This window comes from Pelmatolapia mariae, linkage group LG9 (assembly GCF_036321145.2).
Source record: "Pelmatolapia mariae isolate MD_Pm_ZW linkage group LG9, Pm_UMD_F_2, whole genome shotgun sequence".
NCBI lineage: Eukaryota > Metazoa > Chordata > Actinopteri > Cichliformes > Cichlidae > Pelmatolapia > Pelmatolapia mariae.
In genome coordinates this window covers 12359448-12381976 of record NC_086235.1, presented here as the reverse complement: position 1 = coordinate 12381976, position 22529 = coordinate 12359448, and the positions used below count along the sequence as shown (strand labels likewise).

Genomic DNA, 22529 nt, shown 5'->3' with positions numbered 1-22529 from the left:
CAACGTGTAAATACTGATGGAGCTGCCGAGGATCTTATAAAAAAAGGAGAATATGTTTTAATTTTGTGTGGGAAGTGACAGGTGTGTTATTTTCCAGTCAACTCACGGAGTCTACCTAGGAGAAGCGGATGAACCATAAAAAGCAATAATTTGCTCAATCTTCTTTCTAAAGTGTGACTATCCAGTCATACTTTAGCAACTGCAGGTGGGTATGACAGAAGATAGCAAATGTTAGTAAATATGGCTAACTTTCACTACCAATGATTATAGAATTGTTGAGGCCAAAAGCATTAAATAAATTGACTATATTAGTGTGCGGAGATTCGGGTTATTTGCTGGCACAAACTGGGGCAAAACCAGAGTATCGTAGCCAAATAATACAGTTATGGTGGATGACTTGAAAACAAGACCAAAAACTGACAGTATGCAGTTTGAACGATTAATTGACATGTAATTTTTGTTAATACAGTGCCTTGCAAACAGGGATTTACTAGGGATCTTGGGGGCACGACACTGGAGGCCAATTCTGCCAAAAAACAAAAAAGTGCTAGTCTGAGTGGTCTGAGGAGAGGAAACGTTCATATTCAGATCAAATTGGTTTCATATTTGGATCATCCAGAAAAAAAGGCCACAGTAGAAGCAACTGGCTGGAGTTCCTCAGGTAGCAGGAGATTGAGGAGAGTAGACAGACAGGTGAGTCTCACTGGTGAGTATTTAGTAATTCCTTTCCAGAGAATGTGCACCAGCTTTGAGAAAATAGGTGAGTCTTACCCGAGGGGAATGAGCCCTTCAGCACTGATTCTCATCAGATCATCAGTGACCTACTAGTTTAAGGACAAGTTCAAGCTTCCACTCATCACCTTACTTAGGATTTGGTCATTGGCTACGTCCTTATTACTCAGAAATTCTCCCACACTGGCTAAAGGACTTATTCCATAGAACTTCTTCCTAGAAGATAATTTGGCTATTAAAGGATGGTAAATGGTACAATGGCCTGTATTTGTATACCGCTTTACTTAGTGCCTATGGACCCCAAAGCACTTTACACTACATTCAGTCATCATTCAGTCATCCACCCATTCACACACTGGTGATGGCAAGCTACATTGTAGCCACAGCTACCCTGGAGCGCACTGACATAGGCAAGGCTGCCAGATACTGGCACCACCGGGCCCTCTGACCACCACCAGTAGGCAACAGGTGAAGTGTCTTGCCCAAGGACACAACAACCAAGACGGTCAGAGCTGGGGCTCGAACCGGCAGCCTTCCGATTACAAGACGAACTGCCAACTCTTGAGCCACGATTGCCCGTGATACCAGCAGGCAGAACCTAGGGTAGGACCTGCCCACCTCCACTTGAGAGCAAAACATTAGCAAAGACAAATTGGAGGAGCTTCTAACCAGCCCAGGGCCATGACACACGATAATACTAACAGGCCTATCCTCTAACAGACAGTAAATTTGGCAAGTCATAAAAGTCTTAATATAGACTTTGAAATTATTGTTTTTGTCACAAGTTAAATACTGAAATGTGCACAAAACACATTCTAAGCATAAAACATGTTTATCTTTAGTCTTTTTCATGTCTGCATCCTCTACATAGTTAAGTGGTGATTGACTAATAAGGATGCAATTCAAATCTATGCACAATTTTCTGTCATGTGTTAGTCAAACTGAAATATGACATATCCTTTAAAGAATTAAAAAAGGAATTAAAACACTAAAAACCTCCAGGAAGCTAACGCTAGGCCAATTAGCTAACTAGCTAGCTTCTTAACATTTTACCCACCAAAATCACAAAACAAATGAGATCTAGTCATCAAATTCTTCATCTGATCCAATTTAGGATAAGTAGTGTTGGAGGTTATAGGCCTAAAAGCAGGGTACATCCTGGACAGATGACCAGTCTATAATTTGTGTTCACACACAATTTAAAATCACGAGTTAACCTAATAAGCAGGTCCATCAAGATCTTGCTGTCAAGTCCTAAAAATCTGGGAGTTTTGCTGGACTAAAGGAGAAAGCCTGAGTACCTGGTAAGAACCCACACAGTCACTGGGAGAAAATGCAAACTCCACTCGCTTTCCTGTGCACTTATACAACATCATAGTGGAACACTTGAATGGTTTAACAGCAGCAGCAGTAATTAAGAAGGTACTAACGATGATTGTTGCAATTTTTATTAAATTGTTCTTATCTGTTGACTTAATTACCGTATAATGACCCTATAATTTTCTGTCAGGTGTCAGTGCAAAACCAAGGATTACAGTAGAGTGGATCATTGAATACCTGATAGTGCATCATGTTTAAAGATCCTTTGCATGTCATATTGGCTAATTTTGAGCTTTTTGCTCATTTCAAATAAAACGTTGTCAGACTTTAAAGAAATCCTCCTTTATTTATGTGACAAAAAAAGATTGGAGGCCATGGGTTAGGTGATACACAAATTCTGTAACAGTCAGAAGATTATTGCTGGTCCCACATAGTCACTCTGTAATTGCTGCTTTTTGCTTCAATTCATTTCTGAAAGGACTCTGGGTATTCGGTCAGACCTACTGGTTTTTATTAAAATTACAATCAAGGTTAGGTAATGTCCACACTGATGCCTGTAAAAATGCAAATGCACCTTCTTGTTGAGAACCTGATGAGTTATATAAATCAGAGAGGAGAAAACATGGAGAAATTATGCAATATTATTTAAAAATAATACATGCTGACATTGATTTTTTCCTTTCTTGTACTTTTACCCAACGCTCCATCCTGTTGAACTGTTCAAGTGTGGGTAGTGAATCCGAAGCCAGCTGCTGTGCTGCGGGAACTCCTCATCCATCCCTGAGCAGATTCAAGTGATGAATCTGATCCAAGTTCCTGACAAACGCCTGCTGTTCAAGGCAACTGTTTCATTAATATTCAGATGTGCTTACTGGCTCCATCATGTTGTGGAGGGAGGCACAAGTCTCCTTAAGTTGGAAGATAATCATCAGAACTTTTACATTTTCTGTTGTTAACTGGTAGAAGTGACTTTGGGCATCTGTATATTACGTTAGTAGTATTTGAACTACAGAAATATTAAAACCTTTATGTTACCTTTTTTAAGCCTAACACCACGTTATTGCACCATATTTCTCGCTCTGTATTTATGCACCATTTTTCTGGCCTTTGAGTTCATTAGAGATGGTAACGATCTGTTGCCTTGACAGTCCGGGGCAGGGAAGGTCATCACAAACCTCTTATCTAGATTATGAAGCTCCCCACCAGCGGAGAAGTGAGGCAAGCATTTTTTTTTCTCTTTTTTTTTTTTTTTAGAGAAAGGTGTTTGAGATGCAAATCACTTGATAGTGTGTGGACTGGGATAGTTGCTTCCTGCTGCTCAGTAATGGCCTTCGAATGCAGCTATCTCTAGTTCACTTTTCACTCTTAACCTGTAGCTAAAATGAGCCACATTTGAAAGCAAACCTACCTTTACCCAGAACCTCTCCGCCCTACCCCCCTTTGAGTTTCACAAAATGATAAACATCAGTTGAAGACAAGCTTATTGTTTCAGGAAAGGTTTCGGTGGTCATCTCATTTACGATTTATGTAGACTTAATTTAGTTTGAGGCTGATATTGCTAATTCTAGTCTTCTTTGAGGCAAGTTCAGTATCTCTCAGGCTGCCATTACAACAGCAAAAAACCACTGTGACAACAGTGTAGAAGATACCATGGTATCAAGTAATTAAGTTGATAATGAAACCATCGATTTGTCCTGTGAAGATCTCGGTTAAGTTTATTGTGCTGGATGACTGCCATCATCAGAATGAAGCTTTGTTTTCTGGACTCACTCCACTGGGGATCCAGGCCAATCAATCCAGGATTTGAGCACATTCTAATCATTTTTTTGTCTAAAAGGGTTTTCTGGCTCTTCTCGGAGGCTTGACTTGGAATGCACCCAGTCCCAAAAACAGAGCTATAAATACTGACAAAGACATGTGGAGTTACACTGTAGTTCCTGCATGATATAATGCAGAGGTTATTAAGAAGAATGTCTTGTCTAGTCTTAAACGTTTGGGACTTTTCCGGATGTAGCCAAGAACGCCATGCAGAGTCATCTTTGTGCAAAATGAATACAGTAAATATTAAATATGTGCAAATTTGTGTATATAAATACCTGTTTGTTGTTTCACTGCAGGAAACCAAGAATCTTTCGAGGAACTGTGCTTCCATTTTTGGCCTCTGAAACCTCGTACTAGATGTAATCCTTCTATGGTTGGGCAAAAAGGCATAAACAAAAGCCCTCTTTGCTACAGAAGTATTTTCTAACTATTGGACCAGAGTTTTAAGGGATTACTGTTGTTTATTGATCAAAGACAGATCCTGTAGCTGCTGTGCAAACTAATGTAAAGTTATAAATGATAGTGGTAGTAGCCACATTTCTGGCTTTCACCCTCTTGGCTTGCGGTTGCCTGACATAACCGTATTTGGATAAGATGTTGGTTATCAGCTAGTACTAGGAACACGCTTCTATAGAATGCGTTCATTGCACAGACACAGTTCCCTGGAAATTAGGGCACACTTACATAATTGACATGCTACTACAGTGCCATTCACCAGAAAATAAACTCAGCACAGAATTAACTCCATGTTTTGTTTTTTGTTTTTGTCCGTTTTCTCCTAAAATTCAAAGTTGGTATTTGCACTTAACTATTGAATTATTTTTATCAAATTATAATTATGCAGAAATATGGCAACAGGTAATACTGCAATGTGGAAAGCTCGTAATCTGCATAATGTTACATAAAATTGTGATGACACACAAACAAAATGTATTATTTGGAGTGTTTGTTTGCTGCGGGTTTCATGAAAATGACCTTTTACCGAATCAGATGTACTGTGGTAAGCTGTGTTGTTTCATTATTTAAAGACTGAGTTCACCGAATTCACTAAAAATGACGATGTTCTCAAAAACCTCAGGTGGGTGGCTATTTATCCACCCGTGGGTGGGGTTGAAAAGGTTCCTAAATCCTAATGTCACCTTGGACACCAAAATTGTTTGTGTAGGCTTTCATTTATCCAGGTTATGGTAGTCTTCAGAGCTTGAATAAAGAAGGCAGCTGAACTTCTTTTGGTTTGTGAAGGCATTTTATAGTGTTCTTCAGTTCCCAGGTATGTAACCCCTAGTGTGGTTTGTCACCTTTGGAGGTGATCCTGAGGGCTGTTGGCCCACTACTGATCGTGTGGTCGTCACATGAGCCAAGGTGTGAGAAAATGTACCTCCATCATGACACGTACTGAGGTCTCCTATTGTGGCAAGATGTCAGTAGGGGTTGAAGCGCCTGGAAAGGGATCCGAAGACTGTATTGTAGGTGGCTGATAGTTGGTGTTACCATCTCTATTCAATCATGGCCGTTCACAGTGGACATAAAAGCCGTCTTTGACTCCTCTTTCAACCCATCTCTCTTCTCGGTCCAAATTGGGAACATTGGAAGTGCAGATGCATAGCCAAGTCTTGTCCCTGTTGAGGTGGTTCTTCTATGGTCTTGGCCTTGCTTTAAAGTTACAAAGCTATTTTCAGCTGCACCCTTACCGACTAGGGGTCACCACAGTAGGTAGCTTGTTGCAGACTTTATGCCAGAAGGTTTACCAAAAGGTATTTGTGGTTTCTTCTTCGACTGAACCAGGGATCTTTCACTTGTTAGAATTGTGTCCCTTGTTTTGTTTGTTTGCTTCTTTGTCTTCTGTTTTTGTTTTTGTCAGAGCTAGGATGTGGACGCTGAGTCACTGGGGTTTTTCCTGCCTAACCCTAATCATAGATGAACCGGCATTAGTTTTCTATAACCACGAAACCTTCACCTTTACCAGATTGTAGTTACTATTTGTGGATATCTTATTGTTTGATGTAATTGATTATGTGGAATCTTTTTTTTTAACTTTCTGATAACACAACAGTATATAAGATTGAAAAGATTTTCAGTTTTTTGTGCACTGTGCATGTTGCCAGCACTTTGATCCTGCCAGCCATGCACTGTCTCTCTCTACACTGGAGTCAGACAGCAGCAATCAACACTCCAGCAGATTTTCTCTCACCAGCAGAGCTTCCATACAGCTAGCTAGCTTTGGCAGCTGTCTGGTTCGTGGCATTCAACTGCCTTTTTTTGTCAAGCTTTACAGTATAGTAGTAGCACTTAGCCATCCCTGGCCAGCCATTTTCTCTGAGAGTCTTAACATCAGGCAGCTGCTGTCTGCTTCTGCACAGCCAACATTGTTGTTACAGATGTCCTTGGCCGACACACCTGTATGTGATGTACTCTGGCTTGGCCCGCTATGTTTAGCACAGAAATAAACAACATGGTGAATTCAATCTTGCATGTGTGCTGCAGCCAGCTTGGGGGGGGGGGGGTGTCATGTTTGATACATACTCCCTGATTAAATATGAACCTATCAACAAGGCATAAAGCACCAATTTATAAGCGCTTGGTGCCAGAAGTTATAAATTATAAGTTATGAAGGTTATCCTTTAAGCATGCATTTGACAGAACTCCATGGAGCTGTTATGAAGGAAATCAGTAAAAAATGCAGACACAGTAATGAAGCAGCACAGCCTGCAACCTATCTCTGCGTTCTCCCTCTGTCAGCAGTCCAGCTGCTGGCGAGGGAGCCCAAAGCCCCCATTAGGTTGTTTTGACAGCCTTATCCACAGTAATTAATACCAGGCACTTTTAAATGAGATTTACGTGAGACATGCTGTTTGCACTTCCCAGTTGAGGGAACCTGCTCTTGGTGAACTGCTGCTGTGAGTTTAGAACTCTCAGCTTCCCGGTGGATCATCAGTATACAGTATTTAATTCAGTACAGTAAACACTCTGAGTCAAGATTCAGAGGATTTCAGGCTGATATTGATTTATTAAGATCATGAGCTGGAGAACTAAAGCTGCCTTCATCTTGAAAGCTGCACATAACTGAAATGGTTTATATATTGTATGTAACTGACAAATGGTGTTGAGAGTAATCCATGAGCTACATGTACGTTATTCAGTTTCTTTTTCTCTTGGTCATCTGCTTCTTTTTTTTCAGCTGCTGGGTCTGCCACATCTCACCCTGGCTCTAGTATCCTTCCTGTCACACCAGCCCTCTTCATCTCCTTCTCTTCGTTCACGTTTTAATCTCTTGCGTGATATTTGCTGATTCCAGTAAAAGAAATCAATACGAAACAAATGGCTTTGCTTCATTTCAAGAAGACATTGTCATGTTGTTTAAACTGCCAGTGAAAGAATGGTGTATGTGCTCTTCTCTTTAAGCTTTTTCATGTTCCTGTTTTCTCATCACATGACATTGAAGCTTCTGTGCAGAGAAGAAGTCAATAGTCTGAGTGGTAATTAAGTGGCTATTGAGTTTAAATACAGAGCTACACGCACCATGTGTTGCAAATTGTGCTACCTTTATGGTTTTAATAGAGGCATTAGAGCGATCTAAAGCTTATGTTTTTTTTCTTTTGGGCTTCCTGAAACTTTCTGAAAACTGTTTGTCTTTTATTTTTAAATACCTTTTTAAGCAAGTGACTAACAGGTAATTATCACACAAGGATCCACAATTATCTCCACTGTCCAAAGTCACTGCAATGGAAATACAGTCTGTAGAGGCTGAAATCAGAATGTATTTGAATAAACATTAAATAAAACCATTGCATTCTGTCAACATGGGCACATACATTCATGTAAAAAGTACTGGGCGATCTGTGCTAGTGTTCTGAAAAATTTTAACAGACTTGCCAGCACAATGAGTCAATTGTGGAGTCCAAAAAATGAACAAACAAAAAAAACCCTAAATATTATTATTATGATTATCATATATCAATATTAAACAGGGAACCTCTATCTCAGAACTCATTCTCACAGCAATTATGGCAAGCAGGTTTCCTTTCTCTCAGAATAACCCAAATTAGTCATTAAAATGTAATGATTTAATTAAGGTATTCATATTTTATAATTTAAATCTTTAACTCTTGGGCCTCATGTAGATTTCTATGCATGTTATACCAAGTATACTGTATAAAAAGCTTTTCCTTCCAGTCCAATAATGTGAATGCATATAAGTTTAAAAGCTTATGAAAATTTTATATTTTTATCCCCCCATTTCTTTCCTATCCTGTTGATAAGTGCCCTTTAAATGTATTATTCCCTCAGGGTGGGAACCATGTATGTACAGACACAACAGGAGTCATGATATTGTCAGACTACGTGTATGACATTTTAGTACCATGACCTGCTCTCTCAACACACACACACACACACACACGCACACACACACACACACACACACACACCTCCCCGCCTCCTTGTAATTCAGGTCATTACAAGTGACTGTAAGAAGCAATAGGAAGTCTGGCTTTAGGTAAGGGTTACTATAGTAAAAGGGGCAAAAATGTGCACCATATGACAAAAGCACAGGAAGTTCATCATGAATCCTCACAGGCGTCATTTTGCCTCAGCCATGACCTTTAAGGATTTCAATTTTTGCGGAATGTAATGTATTTGTGACAGACAGACGTGGCAAATAAGTGCATGTCGGCAATCGTAATATGTGTCAACCATACAGTTGATTACAGCTGACCTGGCATCAGTTTACTCTGAAGGGTATATCTGACAGCGACGATCACCTGCATCTGGCCATCCCATTAAATCTGTGCAGCTTCTGAAACAAACAAAACAACACGGTGTCAGTTTCCCTGTTCCACAGGAAATGGGATTTTCTGTTGCCTCTCTCTCTTCTCGCGCCTCTTCCAAACAGAAAAAAAAATCAAAAAAAGAAAAAAAAATCAGTGATCTCACTCAAACTTATATTTATTTTTCACCGTGTGGTTTGCTGTTTGTGTGTGCGAGGAAGGACAGCTTGGTCAATACAAATATTCAGCAGTACACCGAAGAGCCCACGTTGTTTTCCTTCGTTCCCGTTAGGTTGTAAGCCCACCCACTTATTAACTGTCTCACTATGTAAGGGTCTGGCTGGGAAGCGGCGGGGAAGGAGAGCTGACAGAAGCTGTCCAAAAGTCCACATATCCAACCTTTTAGAAGCAGGCTCGGAGGGGCGACGGGAGGAAAAATGAAGGAAAAGAGTCTGATTGAGACTGCAAAAATGCAGGGCAACGTACTGGTAAGGCGGCTTTTTGACTCGTACGTAGTGTATGACGCCGATTTCGTTCCTTTCCCCTCATCTGTTAGTTCCCGTTTTCCATAGCCTATGCGCTTTGACGCGCGTCGGATGTTTTGGAAATGTATATAATTAATGTCTAGCTTTTTTGCGCCCGTTATAACCATGTGAGGTGATTTCTAATAGTTCACGCCCTTTTTTTAATTTCACGTGTCCTTCCCTGCTTGCAAGTACAGCCGATCTAATGGAGCCAGGAGGGACATGAATCATAGTTAAAGGAGTTTGAAAGTTTTGTCCTGCTTTTATGGGGCCATTCATAATGACTGCTGAGTTTTGGCTTTGTCTCTTTTGCCTCGTGATGCTTCTGAGGGCAGAGGTAACCTTTTGCCCAAGGAGGGTCCCATTAATATTTTATTGCATCTAAAGCTGTGAGGTGCAGGATATATGACTCTGGCTGTCCTTGTGCAGGGAGCTGAAGGCAGCTATATGATTGTATGTATGAGGAGAGTGAATACTAAGTGTCCTTTGGGGGCTCTTTCGGATATTAAAGGCCACTATCTTGCCTATTACAGGCTTTTGAGCCTTTAAATTTTTGATTTTGGGAATATTATAGTTCATTCTGCATTATCATATTATTTCATGCCTTATGATCCTTTGCTGATGTTGCTTGAGCGCTTGCTGAAATTCTTATCCAACCAACCAAGGTAAAAAAAAAAAAAAAAAATTTGATTCCTCCCCATGATTTCTTTATTCATAGCTGAATAAGCCGAGCTCTGCAAACACTCAAGGCCATTTTGGAAGATGTGGGGCACAGCTGTGTGGAGTCAGGCTTTTCCAAATGGTTCCTTGACTGAAGATCGTCTTTTTCTGCCCGTGGCCTTAAGTTGTGAGGGGATGTGCTGAGTGTGTTTATCTCTTTGATCCCTGCATAATGAAAAGTAAACATGGGTGTTTATCATGAGGATTTTGGTCAACTTCCAAATCAGAAATGCGCTTGCACTGAATGAGATGTAAAGTGAAAGTGATTTTAATTTTAGTTGCACGTCTAAAGGGAAAAGAAAAACTGCCTATCAGCATCTCTAAAGCCCACTAATTAACACTTAACTTTGGGGCAAAAACAAGAAGTTGAATTTTACTTGGGAATGAGTGCAAGACTTGGCTCATATATTACCCCCCTGAAAACCAGTGGTTTTAGAGTTAGTCTTTCACTAAATGACACAATAAAGAGTCCTGCCAATGGCTTTATGCCTTTCTGATCTACAGGTGGCACTAAAATGACAAGGAGTGCTGCAGTGAGCTAGAAAAATGCAAGAAGACAACACATAATGACAACCGTGCAAACATTTTTGTTTGGAAGAAAAGCTTGTTAAAGTTCAGAATTTCACACAGTGTAAGGCAGAAGGCTGTTATTCAGTAGGTATTCCCTATGGGTTATTTTTAAAACCTAGCTTATTTAAAGGAAAGTGCATATCCCAGAAAGGCAGACTATTGTTTTCAGCTACAACTCGAGCATGCTACAGTACCCCTACATGAATCATTTATTCTTCTGAAAGTGGAAAAATATTTCAGGTTTTCCATCAGCATGACCCTTGTAAGTGAATTTAAACATCTCCTGTGATATCTGAAAGCTGCAAGCAGGTCTTTATTGGATGGATTTACATTTAAGCAAATGCTTAATATTTCAATGGTTTTAAATTGACCTTATTATAACTTTTAAAAAAGAGAACACATACACACCCATATGTAAGAGAGGGCTACACTAAGTTTTTTTTTCTTGCCTGAGTCCTAACTACTAACTAGCCTTTACTGTGAGCACCAACTCTACAATGACGATTGAAGGCCGAGAGACAGCACTGTCTTTTGTATGGGCCAGTGATAGACAACATTTGGATCACTGTTACACTGAATGCTGGGCCCTATCTAGACACTTTATGGCAGATTTCAATAACTTAATCACTGCTGCTGGCTCCACTTCACAATGGCGGCAGCATTTTTACACACAAGTGGAGAGTCCCTCACTTCACACAACAAAACACAATTAAGCCATCCTTTTAAAGGGGATGGATCTGCTGGCAAACTACTGCCACAGTTCCTGTATTGTGCTGGTTTAGTACTTTATTCAGCTACAAAAAAACTTTTTAAATTAAAGTACAGAGCTATGGTAATAAGCTTGAGCCAAAAACTCAGACTTCAGAGTACTCCAAACATTTAGATTCCACTAATTTTTTCGACATGAGGTGGTAGGTTTGGCACAAGTTAGTTTAAAGGGAGAAGTGATAAAATAGTTTTTTTTCAGACACAGGACAAACTGAGGGTCTGCAGCAAGGCTCAGTATAAGATAAATAATGATTATTTTAAACTGTGAATCATGCAAATAATGAGGTCAGTGTATGTTCAAGTAATCCCTGTGCAGTACTTGGAAAGCTCAGGATTCAGACTGCTCCAAAACTCTTTTTGCAGTCATTTCAGGCACACAGTTTTGTCTGGAGGACAGAGACCCCTCCCACCTGTCATTCGAACATTTAGTCTGTTTCAGAAAGTTTTGCCTAAAGGGAACACAGGACAAACTGAGTGCCTGTGACAAGGTGCAGTGTGAGATAAATAAGGATTATTTTGATCTGTGAATCATGCAAAGCTACTCTAGCACTATAAACAGAGAGGCTGGAAATAAATTGAGCATCACACTGTATCGCATCATGCATGGCTGTTTTTCTGAAGCATTTTCTGAAGTTTTTTACCCATTTCTCACAGTCCTAATGGCAACAAAGCGGATAATGTACTTTTACTTGACAGGTTTATTATCCCAAGTGATTGCTTCTTGCACAGTAAGCACATACTCATGAGACTGAGACTAACTGCAGTGCCTCAGTGGGAAGTCTTCTCAGTAACTGGGAGAAAACTGCACAGCGTGATTTCTGACCACCAAGCATAATAGTTGGATAGTTGTTGTTGGCCGTTTGGGATTCTGTGTGCAAGCGAAGCACATAGTACTTTAAAATGGGTGGCGCGAACCCCCAAGGTGTTGTGCCTGCACAGGAAATTGCAGCTCATCAAGTCTGCATCCAGATGCCTAAAGGGGTAATGACAGTGAAGATGTTACCATGGGATACATCGGCTATTATCTCACCCGTTCGCTTGCAGTACAACGTGTGCGGAGCTCAGTATGCTTGATGTCAGCAAATGTATGAGCTTCTGGCCTAAATGTGACACTGTTCAGAAACAGCTCAGACACTTGTTCTCCAGCTTTCACTCTGTTTATGTCTAATTGTTCTCTGGCATGGCAAACATCCTCCTTCAAGGGCACAGACGGCTCTGTTGTTGAACAACTAATGATTTGTTTCCCTCGACTGAAATTGGGGGGGGGGGAAGGAATAATGGACTGAGATATTTTTCTCTAGCAGAGGAGAGGCATTCAAAAGACTAACCAGAAAGAGTCCCTGTTGTCATGGTAATATCTTAAACTGTTTTGAGTTCTCAGTTTAAGTAAACATTGGCGCTCCTCCAGTGAGTGCTTCTGTTGTCTCATTAACTTCAAAGAGCGGGGCTGCGTGATGCAAAGATTCACTTCAGTTCACCTTGACTTTACGTGTATTTTAAGGTTACTGCTGGGGGGTTTCGGTTTAATATATCTAAAATATTTTCTTTTGAAAGCACCTGCTAAAGTAAATTTCCCTTATTTAGATGTCGTACATCATCCTGAATTTAGTCAACATAACTCTGCAAATCATATAAGGACTGAGGTTGACTCAGAACTATGATACAAATTGTAGAATTATAGCCACATATAATGTACAGTAAGATTCTTGTTCTCTGGTGGACAAAGTTTGGGCTGAGAGACATGGTTCAAAGTGACTAAACCTAGCCCTGGCTGCAGAGGTGGCACATGTACAGACTTAATTTAGTTCAATTCAATTCAAATTACAACAGTTTCCTCAAGGTGCTTTATCTTGTTAGGTAAACACCCTATAATAATACAGCGAAAAGCTAAACAATCAGATGACCCCCTATGGTCAAGCAGTTGGGAATAGTAGGATAAACTCTCTAACAGGAAGAAACCTCCAGCAGAACCAGGCTCAGGGGGGCAGCCATCCATCTGGAAGAGATTAATAATAACTAATGATTAAATGCAGAGTGGTGTTTAAACACAGTGAGTGAAAAAGGTGAGTGAAGAAGAAACACTCAGTACATCATGGGAAGCCCCCAGCAGCCTAGACTTATTGCACCATAATTATGGGAGGATTCGAGGTCAACTTATCCAGCTCTAACAATATGCTTTATCAAAAAGTTTTAAGCCTAATCTTAAAAGTCAAGAGGGTGTCTATCTCCCAAATCCAAACTGGAAGCTAGTTCTACAGAAGCTGAAGGCTCTGCCTCCCATTCTACTTTTAAATACTCTAGGAACCACGAGTAAGCTTGCAGTCTGAGAGCAAAGATCTCTGCTGGGATGATACGGCACTATGAGGTCTTTAAGATAAGATAAGGGAGCTGATTATTCAAGACCTTTTATGTGAGGAGAAGGACTTTAAAATTGGATTCTCAATTTAACAGGGAGCCAATGAAGAGAAGCCAGTGTGGCGTAAATATAATATCTCTCTTTATTCCTCTTAGAATAAGTAATGATGCTTTTGTTAAAAACTCCTCTGGTGAAAGTTGAAGTACTGGTGAAACCTCTGTAAAATGTTGTAAAAAGTATAAAAGTTAAAAGTAGCTCTTCGGAGGACTTTCCCATGAGCAATTTGTATTTATTTTTTGCAAAGGAAACTGAACCTCATATTAATACAATAGCAAAACAATATTAATTCAAAGGAATACAAATATTATTTCAGCCTAAATTCTATTTCTAATAAATGTGCTCAGCTTGAACATCTGTTATGTAGAACACAAGCAGAGAAAAACAAAGGGAATTTAAAAAACAGAAAAAAACCCCCAACTAGCTCTGTTGGCTGTTGCCCGCAGTGTAGATGGGTTACTTTGCCTCCACACCTAAACAGAAAAATGAGGTTAAAATGGGATTTGACAGATGTAGGAACCCTACGATCAGCTGTAGTGGTGCAGCACGGGGAAAAGAATTGCTAAGAAATGAGTCACATTAATTTCTGTTGTGAGCGGCGCAAGTAGATATTGTGTGCAGGCTGTGTTCAGCTCTGACCCGTGTTGCTGGTGCTCTAAGATTCACTGCTCTTAGTGGATTTACCTGGCTGAATTCAACATGATCTACGCAGACGTTACATGAGCTATTGCGGCTGATTTCCTAAATGCTACAAGGTATAAAGCTGGTATAACGGTGGAAGTCAGTGAGTGAATCTAATCAGCATCATCAGCTTAGATTAAAATTAGAGTCTGCTCCTGATTTAACCTAACACTGACCATAGCTTCTCTGCACCAAACATAGTGCAGTGTTGCAAACTAACCACTTTAACACTACTGAATAGATCTGAATAATGAATTCCTTATATTTCCAGTTTATCAAATGTCACTGAGCAGTCCTTATCTTTAATCGTAATCTCTCTTCTTCCTCCCCTGTCCTCTCTTTCCTACATCTTTCCCATTTTCTAGGTGAAGTTATTTCTCATTCTTTTCTCTCCCTGGAAACCACAGCAGCTGTATCTTTTAGCGAGCTGACACATATTTGGTGATCACAACTGCATACAAACAATTGTGATATTTGAGCTGATAGAAAGTTGCATTTAAATTGAACTGCAACTTAAAAAACACGAAACCCCCCGTGTGCGTTTCTTGTCTGTAGCTAGTAAGTACCATGCTGTTAGCTCGGTGATGGATACACCAATAGGATTGTTATGTGTTACTGTTTCCTCCATTTGGGGTCAAATTGGGTTCACGTCCAGAAGGTGTGCAGTGATGCACTGATGTGAAATTAATTCCCTCAAATGTCTACAAGCTAAAGTAACGGGCCCGTTATAAAAATGTAGAGTAAAATGAGGAAAATATAAGTTGAAATATTTGTGTGGAAATGTAGGGAGTAAAAGTTAAAAGTTGTTATATAAATAAATAGTAAAATACAGACCTGAAATTTTTAATTAAAGGTATTTAAGTAATGTTCTTTGTTATTTCCCCCCTCTGCCTAGCTGTCTATTTGTCCAAGTAGCTAATTATTTCATTGTTTTGTTTTATTTTTTTCATTTAGAGGGATGTCGCAACTGTAGATTATTGCACATGTAAACAGCTTTGGACTATAGTGCTCCAAACGGAACTGTAATTGATGGCATACACAAATATTTTTTTTGAACTTTTGTTTCGTTTTTTTTTTTTTAATAACAGTCCAGCTCATACATGTCTCAGGTCTGTGATGCTTTGCATTTACGTCTCCAAAATTCTGTTTGACTGTGTTGAGCTTCTTCATGTGCTTCAAAAAACACCAGCTAATAAATGAAACTGCTGGATTGATCAGCGAGGATACACGGATTGGTAGTGCCATGAAAACAAGGAAATCTCAATACCCAGTGCATATTTTCCACTGAGCTACTACACAATTACATTTTTCAGCTCTCTGGGTTGAACCGGAAAACCTGGATTCTTTCAGCTGCCCGCTTATTCATGAGGGGTCACCACAGCAGATGGAACTGCATGTTTGATTTGGCAGAGTTTTACACCAGATGCCCTTCCTGATGCAGCCCTTGCGGGGTTTGTGCCTCCTCCTGGTCTCAAACAAGGAATCGTTCTTGTGTTTTGGCAAATGCATGAACTACTACACTTTGGAGGCACCTGGGTTGAACTGAAAACTAACAGCCTGTAATGTCTGCACTAGAGTTGCAGTTTGGACTTCAGGAAGTTTTGTTGCAAGTTTTATTTACCTGCTTTTTAAATAAATAGACATGCAATACCTTCCAATGTGTCATGATTAGGTGGAAGATTTTGATATATAAAGTTATTTTTATGAAAAATCAATATTTAAATCGATACAAAACTCCAAACCTATGTAGAAATGCAAGATACATTCCTTTACTTAATTGATTTTTTTATTTTCTTTCTTTTTTATTTTCAACTTTGTTGAACTGCAAATGCATGTTTTTTCAAATTCAATATCACTTTATGATCACATTGACACAATTCAGTATTATATTACTGAATTATTTTCAAGAAACCCTTTAAAAACTTCCAAATCAATATCTATAAAAGCTCCAACAAAGCCTGACTCTTGGAGAACATCTGACATTTAAAGATAAGCTTATTCCATCAGACAATGGCAATAAGCTCAATGTACAAACTGCCCCCGTTATTGAAGATCAGCGTAATTTGCTTCCCGTTATGTTTTCCCAGAGCGCAGACTGAAAGCAGCTGTTTACTTGTACCTCAAACCGCCTGTTTGGCGTATTCCAGCTGCTCGTGCGCCTTCAGGCTGATGGGTGCATTTTGATTGAGGGGCCAGTGCGCATGATTTGCTGCTCCACTACACAGTTAATGCCTTTTCAATCCGAACTTTATTGCCGGAGGATAACTTGTAGGTGTTATGTCAATAGCTCACTTCACTTGCTTTCATGCCCGGTTGTTTCAAACCACATGAAGAAGAATTGAAATCACAGCGTTGTTTGACCACCTCCGCATGTATGCTGCTTTATTGATTGCTGTGCAATGCCTGCTGCACCCTGCACCGTGATTTTCCAGACATCTGGTATCTGTGCACCTGTTACCCAGTGTCATGTAGTGAGTGAGTCAGCATTTCTATCGCAACTCCGAGGCTTTTAAAAATATCAAGCAGGATTTGGGGAGAAAAAAGCTGTTAGATATTATAGTATGGTGAGGCTGTCTTTAACTGTAATTAATGACTGATTTAATTATCAAATAATTATTATGATTGTTATGATTAATTAACCGTTGTGTAATCTGTAAATTGTCCATCACCAGCTTGTAAATCCCACCGGTGATGAGTGTAAATTACTCATTGTGCCTAATCTACAGTGGGAAGGCCGATTTATAATGTCATAAAACATCTAATCATAAATACATTCAACGATGTAAAAGCAAAATCCCATCATAAATTGCTGTCAGAAAGCAAAGTTGCGAAATGAAAGTCATTTTATGCTATATGTGCATGCTTGTGGACATATTTATGTACTTGATTGGGGTCAGAAACGCAACAGTCTGGGAGTGAGGGAGTTGATTTATAGTGACCTTTACGCAGGCCGCAGTTTGTCAGCGGTGGCGGTGCACAACAGCAGCATTTCATTAAGCATACTGGAATCCGTCATGCTGAGTGTTTTCCCCCTCGGCTACATTTGTTTGTCAAGCAATCAAGCGAAGCTGGCAGATGGCTGGAGTTATCATCTTTTCCAGCATAGCAGATGAAATCCTATGACAAGGGTAGTTAGTTTTATTTTGTCTCTTGTGAAGTCTTCTTGCCCTCAGTGTTTTTGTTTTCTCTTATTTAGTGGTGTCTTCATCGTTTCGAGCTGCTCTTTGGAGAGAAAAGTTAAATAAGCTCAAAAATAATGGTAATTTGACTTTGATGGAAGGGCTGATCAATACCAGTGATTAAGGATGACTTTGTCTAACATGAAAATTCTATCTTGAAAAATTCACTTCGGTGCCTATAATCAGTTTTGCAACAAAAAACAGCCATCTTTCTTGTGACCCATTCTGCTCAGCAAACAGGCTTTGCTACTGCAGTATTCCATAACAGTATTCAACAAAAAATGTATTTTGGTTTGAAACAATTTAGCTGTCAGACGAAAATTACTAGTGAAAACTTCATTTTACCACTGTCTACCATGCCGCCAACGTAGATGCATCTGTCTATTCTACAGCGTTTTATCTGCATTGTTATTTATTTGAGTCAGTTAGGCTTAAGTACTAGGCCTCGGGCCTAGAGAGTAGTAACTGATGGACTGGCAACCATCAGTTGCTAGGGAAAGTGTGTATTCCTCAGCCAGTTGGTAAGTTGTTGCTGCAGATTGCTGGCAGTGACTAGGTGATATTGATTACAAACAGGTATACGGTGCTGCAATGAAACCTTGCATGCTTTGATCACTAGCAAATTCCCCTGTTCGCCCCTAGTTGGGATGATATTTGGAACATGCCAACATGTCTGAACACACTCACCATCTACTTGCTAAGCTGTAGTGAAAGTATAAAAGTTGTGACGTAAACTGGGAATAGAGCATATGCCTTTAAAATAAAAGTTGTGAGTGTTTGCAGACAAGTTGCCAACCACTACAACCTGCTGGTGACCAAAGCAATCACAAGGAGTTTTTTGGTGCTTGACCTTCTTTGCAGCTGTTTTCACCACGCTCATCCACCACGTGGTCATACTCTTTCCTAGCGACCTGTGGTTGCCTCTGGGCCTGTGTGACTGAGGCCCTACAGAAAAACATGAAACTTACAGATCATTTAACTTATTAGTCTGTGATTTTTTTGACCTGTTTCAAAACCAAAGTGTAAATATATTTGTTTTTGCCAGATCAGCTACCTCTTGCCATTATATTCATTGTCAAGCTAACTAGATTTCAGCTGTGTTAGATTCACGAGAGAGCTTGAGCTTCTCACACACTGAGTCTACACAGGACTTTTAGCATGACCAGCATGTTAGCAGAGCTGTAGGAGCTTCAGTCCTCCATCTGTGTCTACACAGGAGGCGTTCTGGCAGAGCAGTATTTGAAGGCCATTCAGGTTCTGCTAACTCTCTGAGCTCAACTCAGAATCACTGCAGGCTGCTAAGTGTTACTACAGGACATTTCATGGTGGGATCGCACTGGCCACAATGCCCCTCAACATAAAGCTATGTGAAGCTACAAGCAGTTAGCTAAGCTTACTCTAAAGACTTGTACTATAAATCTTGCTCCTAGCACCTCTAAGATGTGATATCTCACATAAGAGTGGGTGAGTTTCCCATTTGACACTGTGTCTACACAGGAGCTGTTGCATGAGCAGTGTGTTAGTAGAGCTGCAGGAGCTCCTGTCCTCCATCTGTGTCTACACAGGTGATGTTCAGATATAAAGTGACGCTGTGTGTTGGTCATTCAACTTTTGGCAGTCCTCAGAGCTTGACACACAATTACTGTAGCTACTTATGCAGCTAGTAAACATGTTGAAACTCAAAGCTATATTTAAAATGGGCTTGATTTGATTCTAACTAGACAACTTTTAACTGTAGCACTGCAATATTGACAAAATAGCACTTACAGTACTTAAACATTCCTTTTATCGCATTTACTGGTTCAGGATCACATTTTGCCATGATGACACACACTCACAAGGTGAAAACAATACCATCTACACTTTAGATCGCATTCATGAGCTTATAGTGCAAGCCGTTATGTGGCCAGTAGACAGCAGTGCTGATTAAAATAGAATTGAGATGGAGGACTGAAAAATACAACTGAAACACTTTCTGTGTAAGTTGTAACACAGTTAATTTCTCAAAATGTTGAACTCAACCTTTTAAGCTGTGGATTTGGGAGAAAATAAAAGTATCATAGTCTGTTTGCTCAATTGAGTTCACAAAGGTGGATCAATAGCTTCTTGTGATATCTTTAGTCCATTTTCCAAGCTATTCTGTTTCCTAATGTAGCTTGTGTGAACCCTTCTTTAGAAAACTGAACACAGAAATCTTTTCAACGCAGCTTCTGATTATTTTCTTGGATATTAGGTTTTAAAGACTTACAAAATGAATGTGATGTTTTGAAGTCTGACGCATTGCCTTTAATTTTTGTTTCTTGGTCTGATGAGCTGTCCAAAACCCCCAAAATATTAGGTGTACTAGAAGGGCAGCTTTCATCATCATCATCATCATCATTCATATCCTTCCATTCATTCTTTTTTGCTTATCCTTGTCAAGGTCACAGGAGGGCTCGAGCCTATCCCAGCTACCATAGGGTAAGAGGCGGGGTACACCCTGGATAGGTCACCAGCCTAAAGTAGGGTTAACACAATATAGGATGGAATGATGTGCCAAAGATCAGCAAATCATCATCTGATAAACTGTACTAGTAGCAGGGAACATTTTAATAAATAAATTATCGGTATCAGTTATTAACAGTCGCCAGCAATTGCAATAGACTGTATGGGTCCTGGAGGAATCTCTGTGACCACAGCTAACTAAGACAGACTGCACTGAAATAGTGCTTAATTTCCACATTTGTGTTTTGTCTGAGCATTTATTCACCAATAAAAGGCAGCAATACATCCCAAGTGATTCATCTTGTTTTGAATAGCAGCTAATAATAAATCCATTTTTGAATTGGCGTGTCAGTTTGTTTCGGGTGCTTAAACGCCCTGCCAATGGTAAGATGACAGGGCAAACAATGAACAGTGGTATTATTTTGGCTTGAAAAATACAGAGAATCGAAAACATTGAAGATCTATTCAACATCTTACTGCCAATAAAAATCCATATTGGTAGAAACCCATTTGAATTGTTGGCCCTTTTCTCTTATTCACACCAATGATTTAATTGGATTTCTTAAATCCGCTGCAGTGGCATCACACTGTGGGCTGTCTTGTTTTTACTGCCTCATGCATGGAAATGTCCCACATAAAATCCTTGAGATATTCACAAGCGTTTTGTGCAGTATGTGTCGTCTCTGTCTGTTGCACCCTCTCCTGGCCTTGAGCAATCAATCATCACTTAGCCAGACTGCACCATGCCGAGTGCCTCAGCGAAATAATGAGCATACAGTAGGTGAATATTTCATAGAGCCCGCCCCATCCATCCCTACATTGTTTGCATCTTGAGATTGAGGACCCGTGCTAGTTAAAGTGTGATTGCAGTGATGTTCTTCTTTTATGAGGAGATGCCATAATTGGGCTCGCTCAAGTAGCCGTGTTGATTTCTTTCTTCTCTGTTTTTATGAGTAGTTATTCATCATAATGAAATCGAAATACTCCTCGTCTCTTCAGTGAACACTCATAAAGTAAGTGAGGGACACATACTCCTTTCATGAAGTACATTGAGGAGGTGAATCCAGGTACAAGTCATTATCCCATACTGATTTATATAATACTTTGTCTCAAAGGAGAAGATGGTGATGTAAAGAATCATAAAGATTACAGAAATATTTTAATAAACTCTACTGTTCTATGTACACTTTACATAACCACTGACCGCAGACTTGTATTGGCAGACACTGGTTTCCAATCAGTTTTTCTTGTGGTATTAAAAAAAAACCTCTCAATGCATCTGCACAATTCCATCTCCTTCTTTGATACCTGACAAGGCCACCACTGATGGGTAGATCTCCCAAGGTGAAAGAAATCCAAGTAGTTGTCCTAATTAGATGAGTGACACCATGTGTCAAGATTTTTTTTTTCTTTTTTTTTGTGATTGTGCGGCATTTACAGTATTGGTAATGGTAAAAAGGATCTTTACTTTTTCTTAATAGAAACCTGGGAGGCTGAGCTTGTAGGTGTTTTTAGATAATTTGTAATATCAGCATATGAACTCAAAATGGCAATGTTGATATTGCAGGAGCAATGTTAACCTCCTTATGTTAACCTCCTTATGCCTCAGACACAAAGGGCCTTAAGACCAGTTGGCAACCCCCTGGCGATCTCTGATTGTGAGGGGATAAATGTGTATTCCCAACCACTTGAACTGTTTATTCAAGTGGTTGCTGGAGCTTTTTGGCTGTCACCGAGTAAAAATCGTTGCAAAGAGGCTTCTGCTCTATAAATCTTATTGAGATTTTGGTCACTAGCAGATTGCAGTTGTTAGACATAACTTGCATGGGAGTTATGCCTGTATGCTGCTGCAGCCAGCACATTTTAAAAGGTGCAACTTTTGCTTTAAAGGTGAATTGCCTCCTCTATTTTTGGTTTGCATCACACTTTTCTCAGTTTGACTACAATTCGCGAGTTATTTGTGACTGTTTGCAGACAATTTTGCAAGGTGTGTTCCATTGACAATGACTTGTCCATAGTCTATGGACCAAAATAAACAAACAAAATAATTTACCAATACAGCATTTACAATGCAGTGAAGAAGTATTTGCCTCACCAAAGTGTCCATGAAGTCACACATCATTACATAAAAACAAAAGCAAATCATCATACGAACAGTCAAACATGATGGTGAATGTGTAATAGTCTTTGGCTGCTTTGCTGCTTCAGAACCTAGACATTGCTATAATTGATGGAACCATGAATTCTGCTTGCTGCCAAAAAAAAAAAACAAACAAAAAAAACCCTGAAGGGTTTGTCTGGCCATCAGTTCAAGCTCACTTGGGTTATTCAGAAGGACAATGAGCATGTCTACCTCTGAATGGCTCAAAAAAATAAATGTTTTGGAGTTGCCTTATCAAAATCCAAACTGATTGAGATGTTTTGGTACTACTTTTACAAGCTTGAATGACTTGTTTACACTCCAGTGTGGCTGAATTAAGACAATTCTGCATAGAAAAATGGGTACAACTCAAACCACAGTTGAAAGACTGTAAAAGAGCCATTGCCCGTT

General features: G+C 39.7%; 1 protein-coding gene across 2 annotated transcripts in view; it reads left to right on the top strand.

Annotated features, from left to right (window-relative positions):
• The window catches only part of LOC134634211 (dipeptidyl aminopeptidase-like protein 6), a 240528-nt gene that overhangs the window by 15546 nt on the left and 202453 nt on the right, over positions 1–22529 (top strand). Inside the window, exon 1 of one of the 2 annotated variants that reach the window (XM_063483274.1) lies at positions 9019–9127. The exons of the other annotated variant lie outside the window; for it this stretch is intronic. Within the exon in view, the coding sequence (XP_063339344.1) occupies positions 9077–9127 (51 nt within the window). The 5' untranslated portion in view covers positions 9019–9076. Of the gene's footprint in view, positions 1–9018; positions 9128–22529 lie in introns of those variants that run through there. 2 annotated transcript variants of the gene reach the window in all.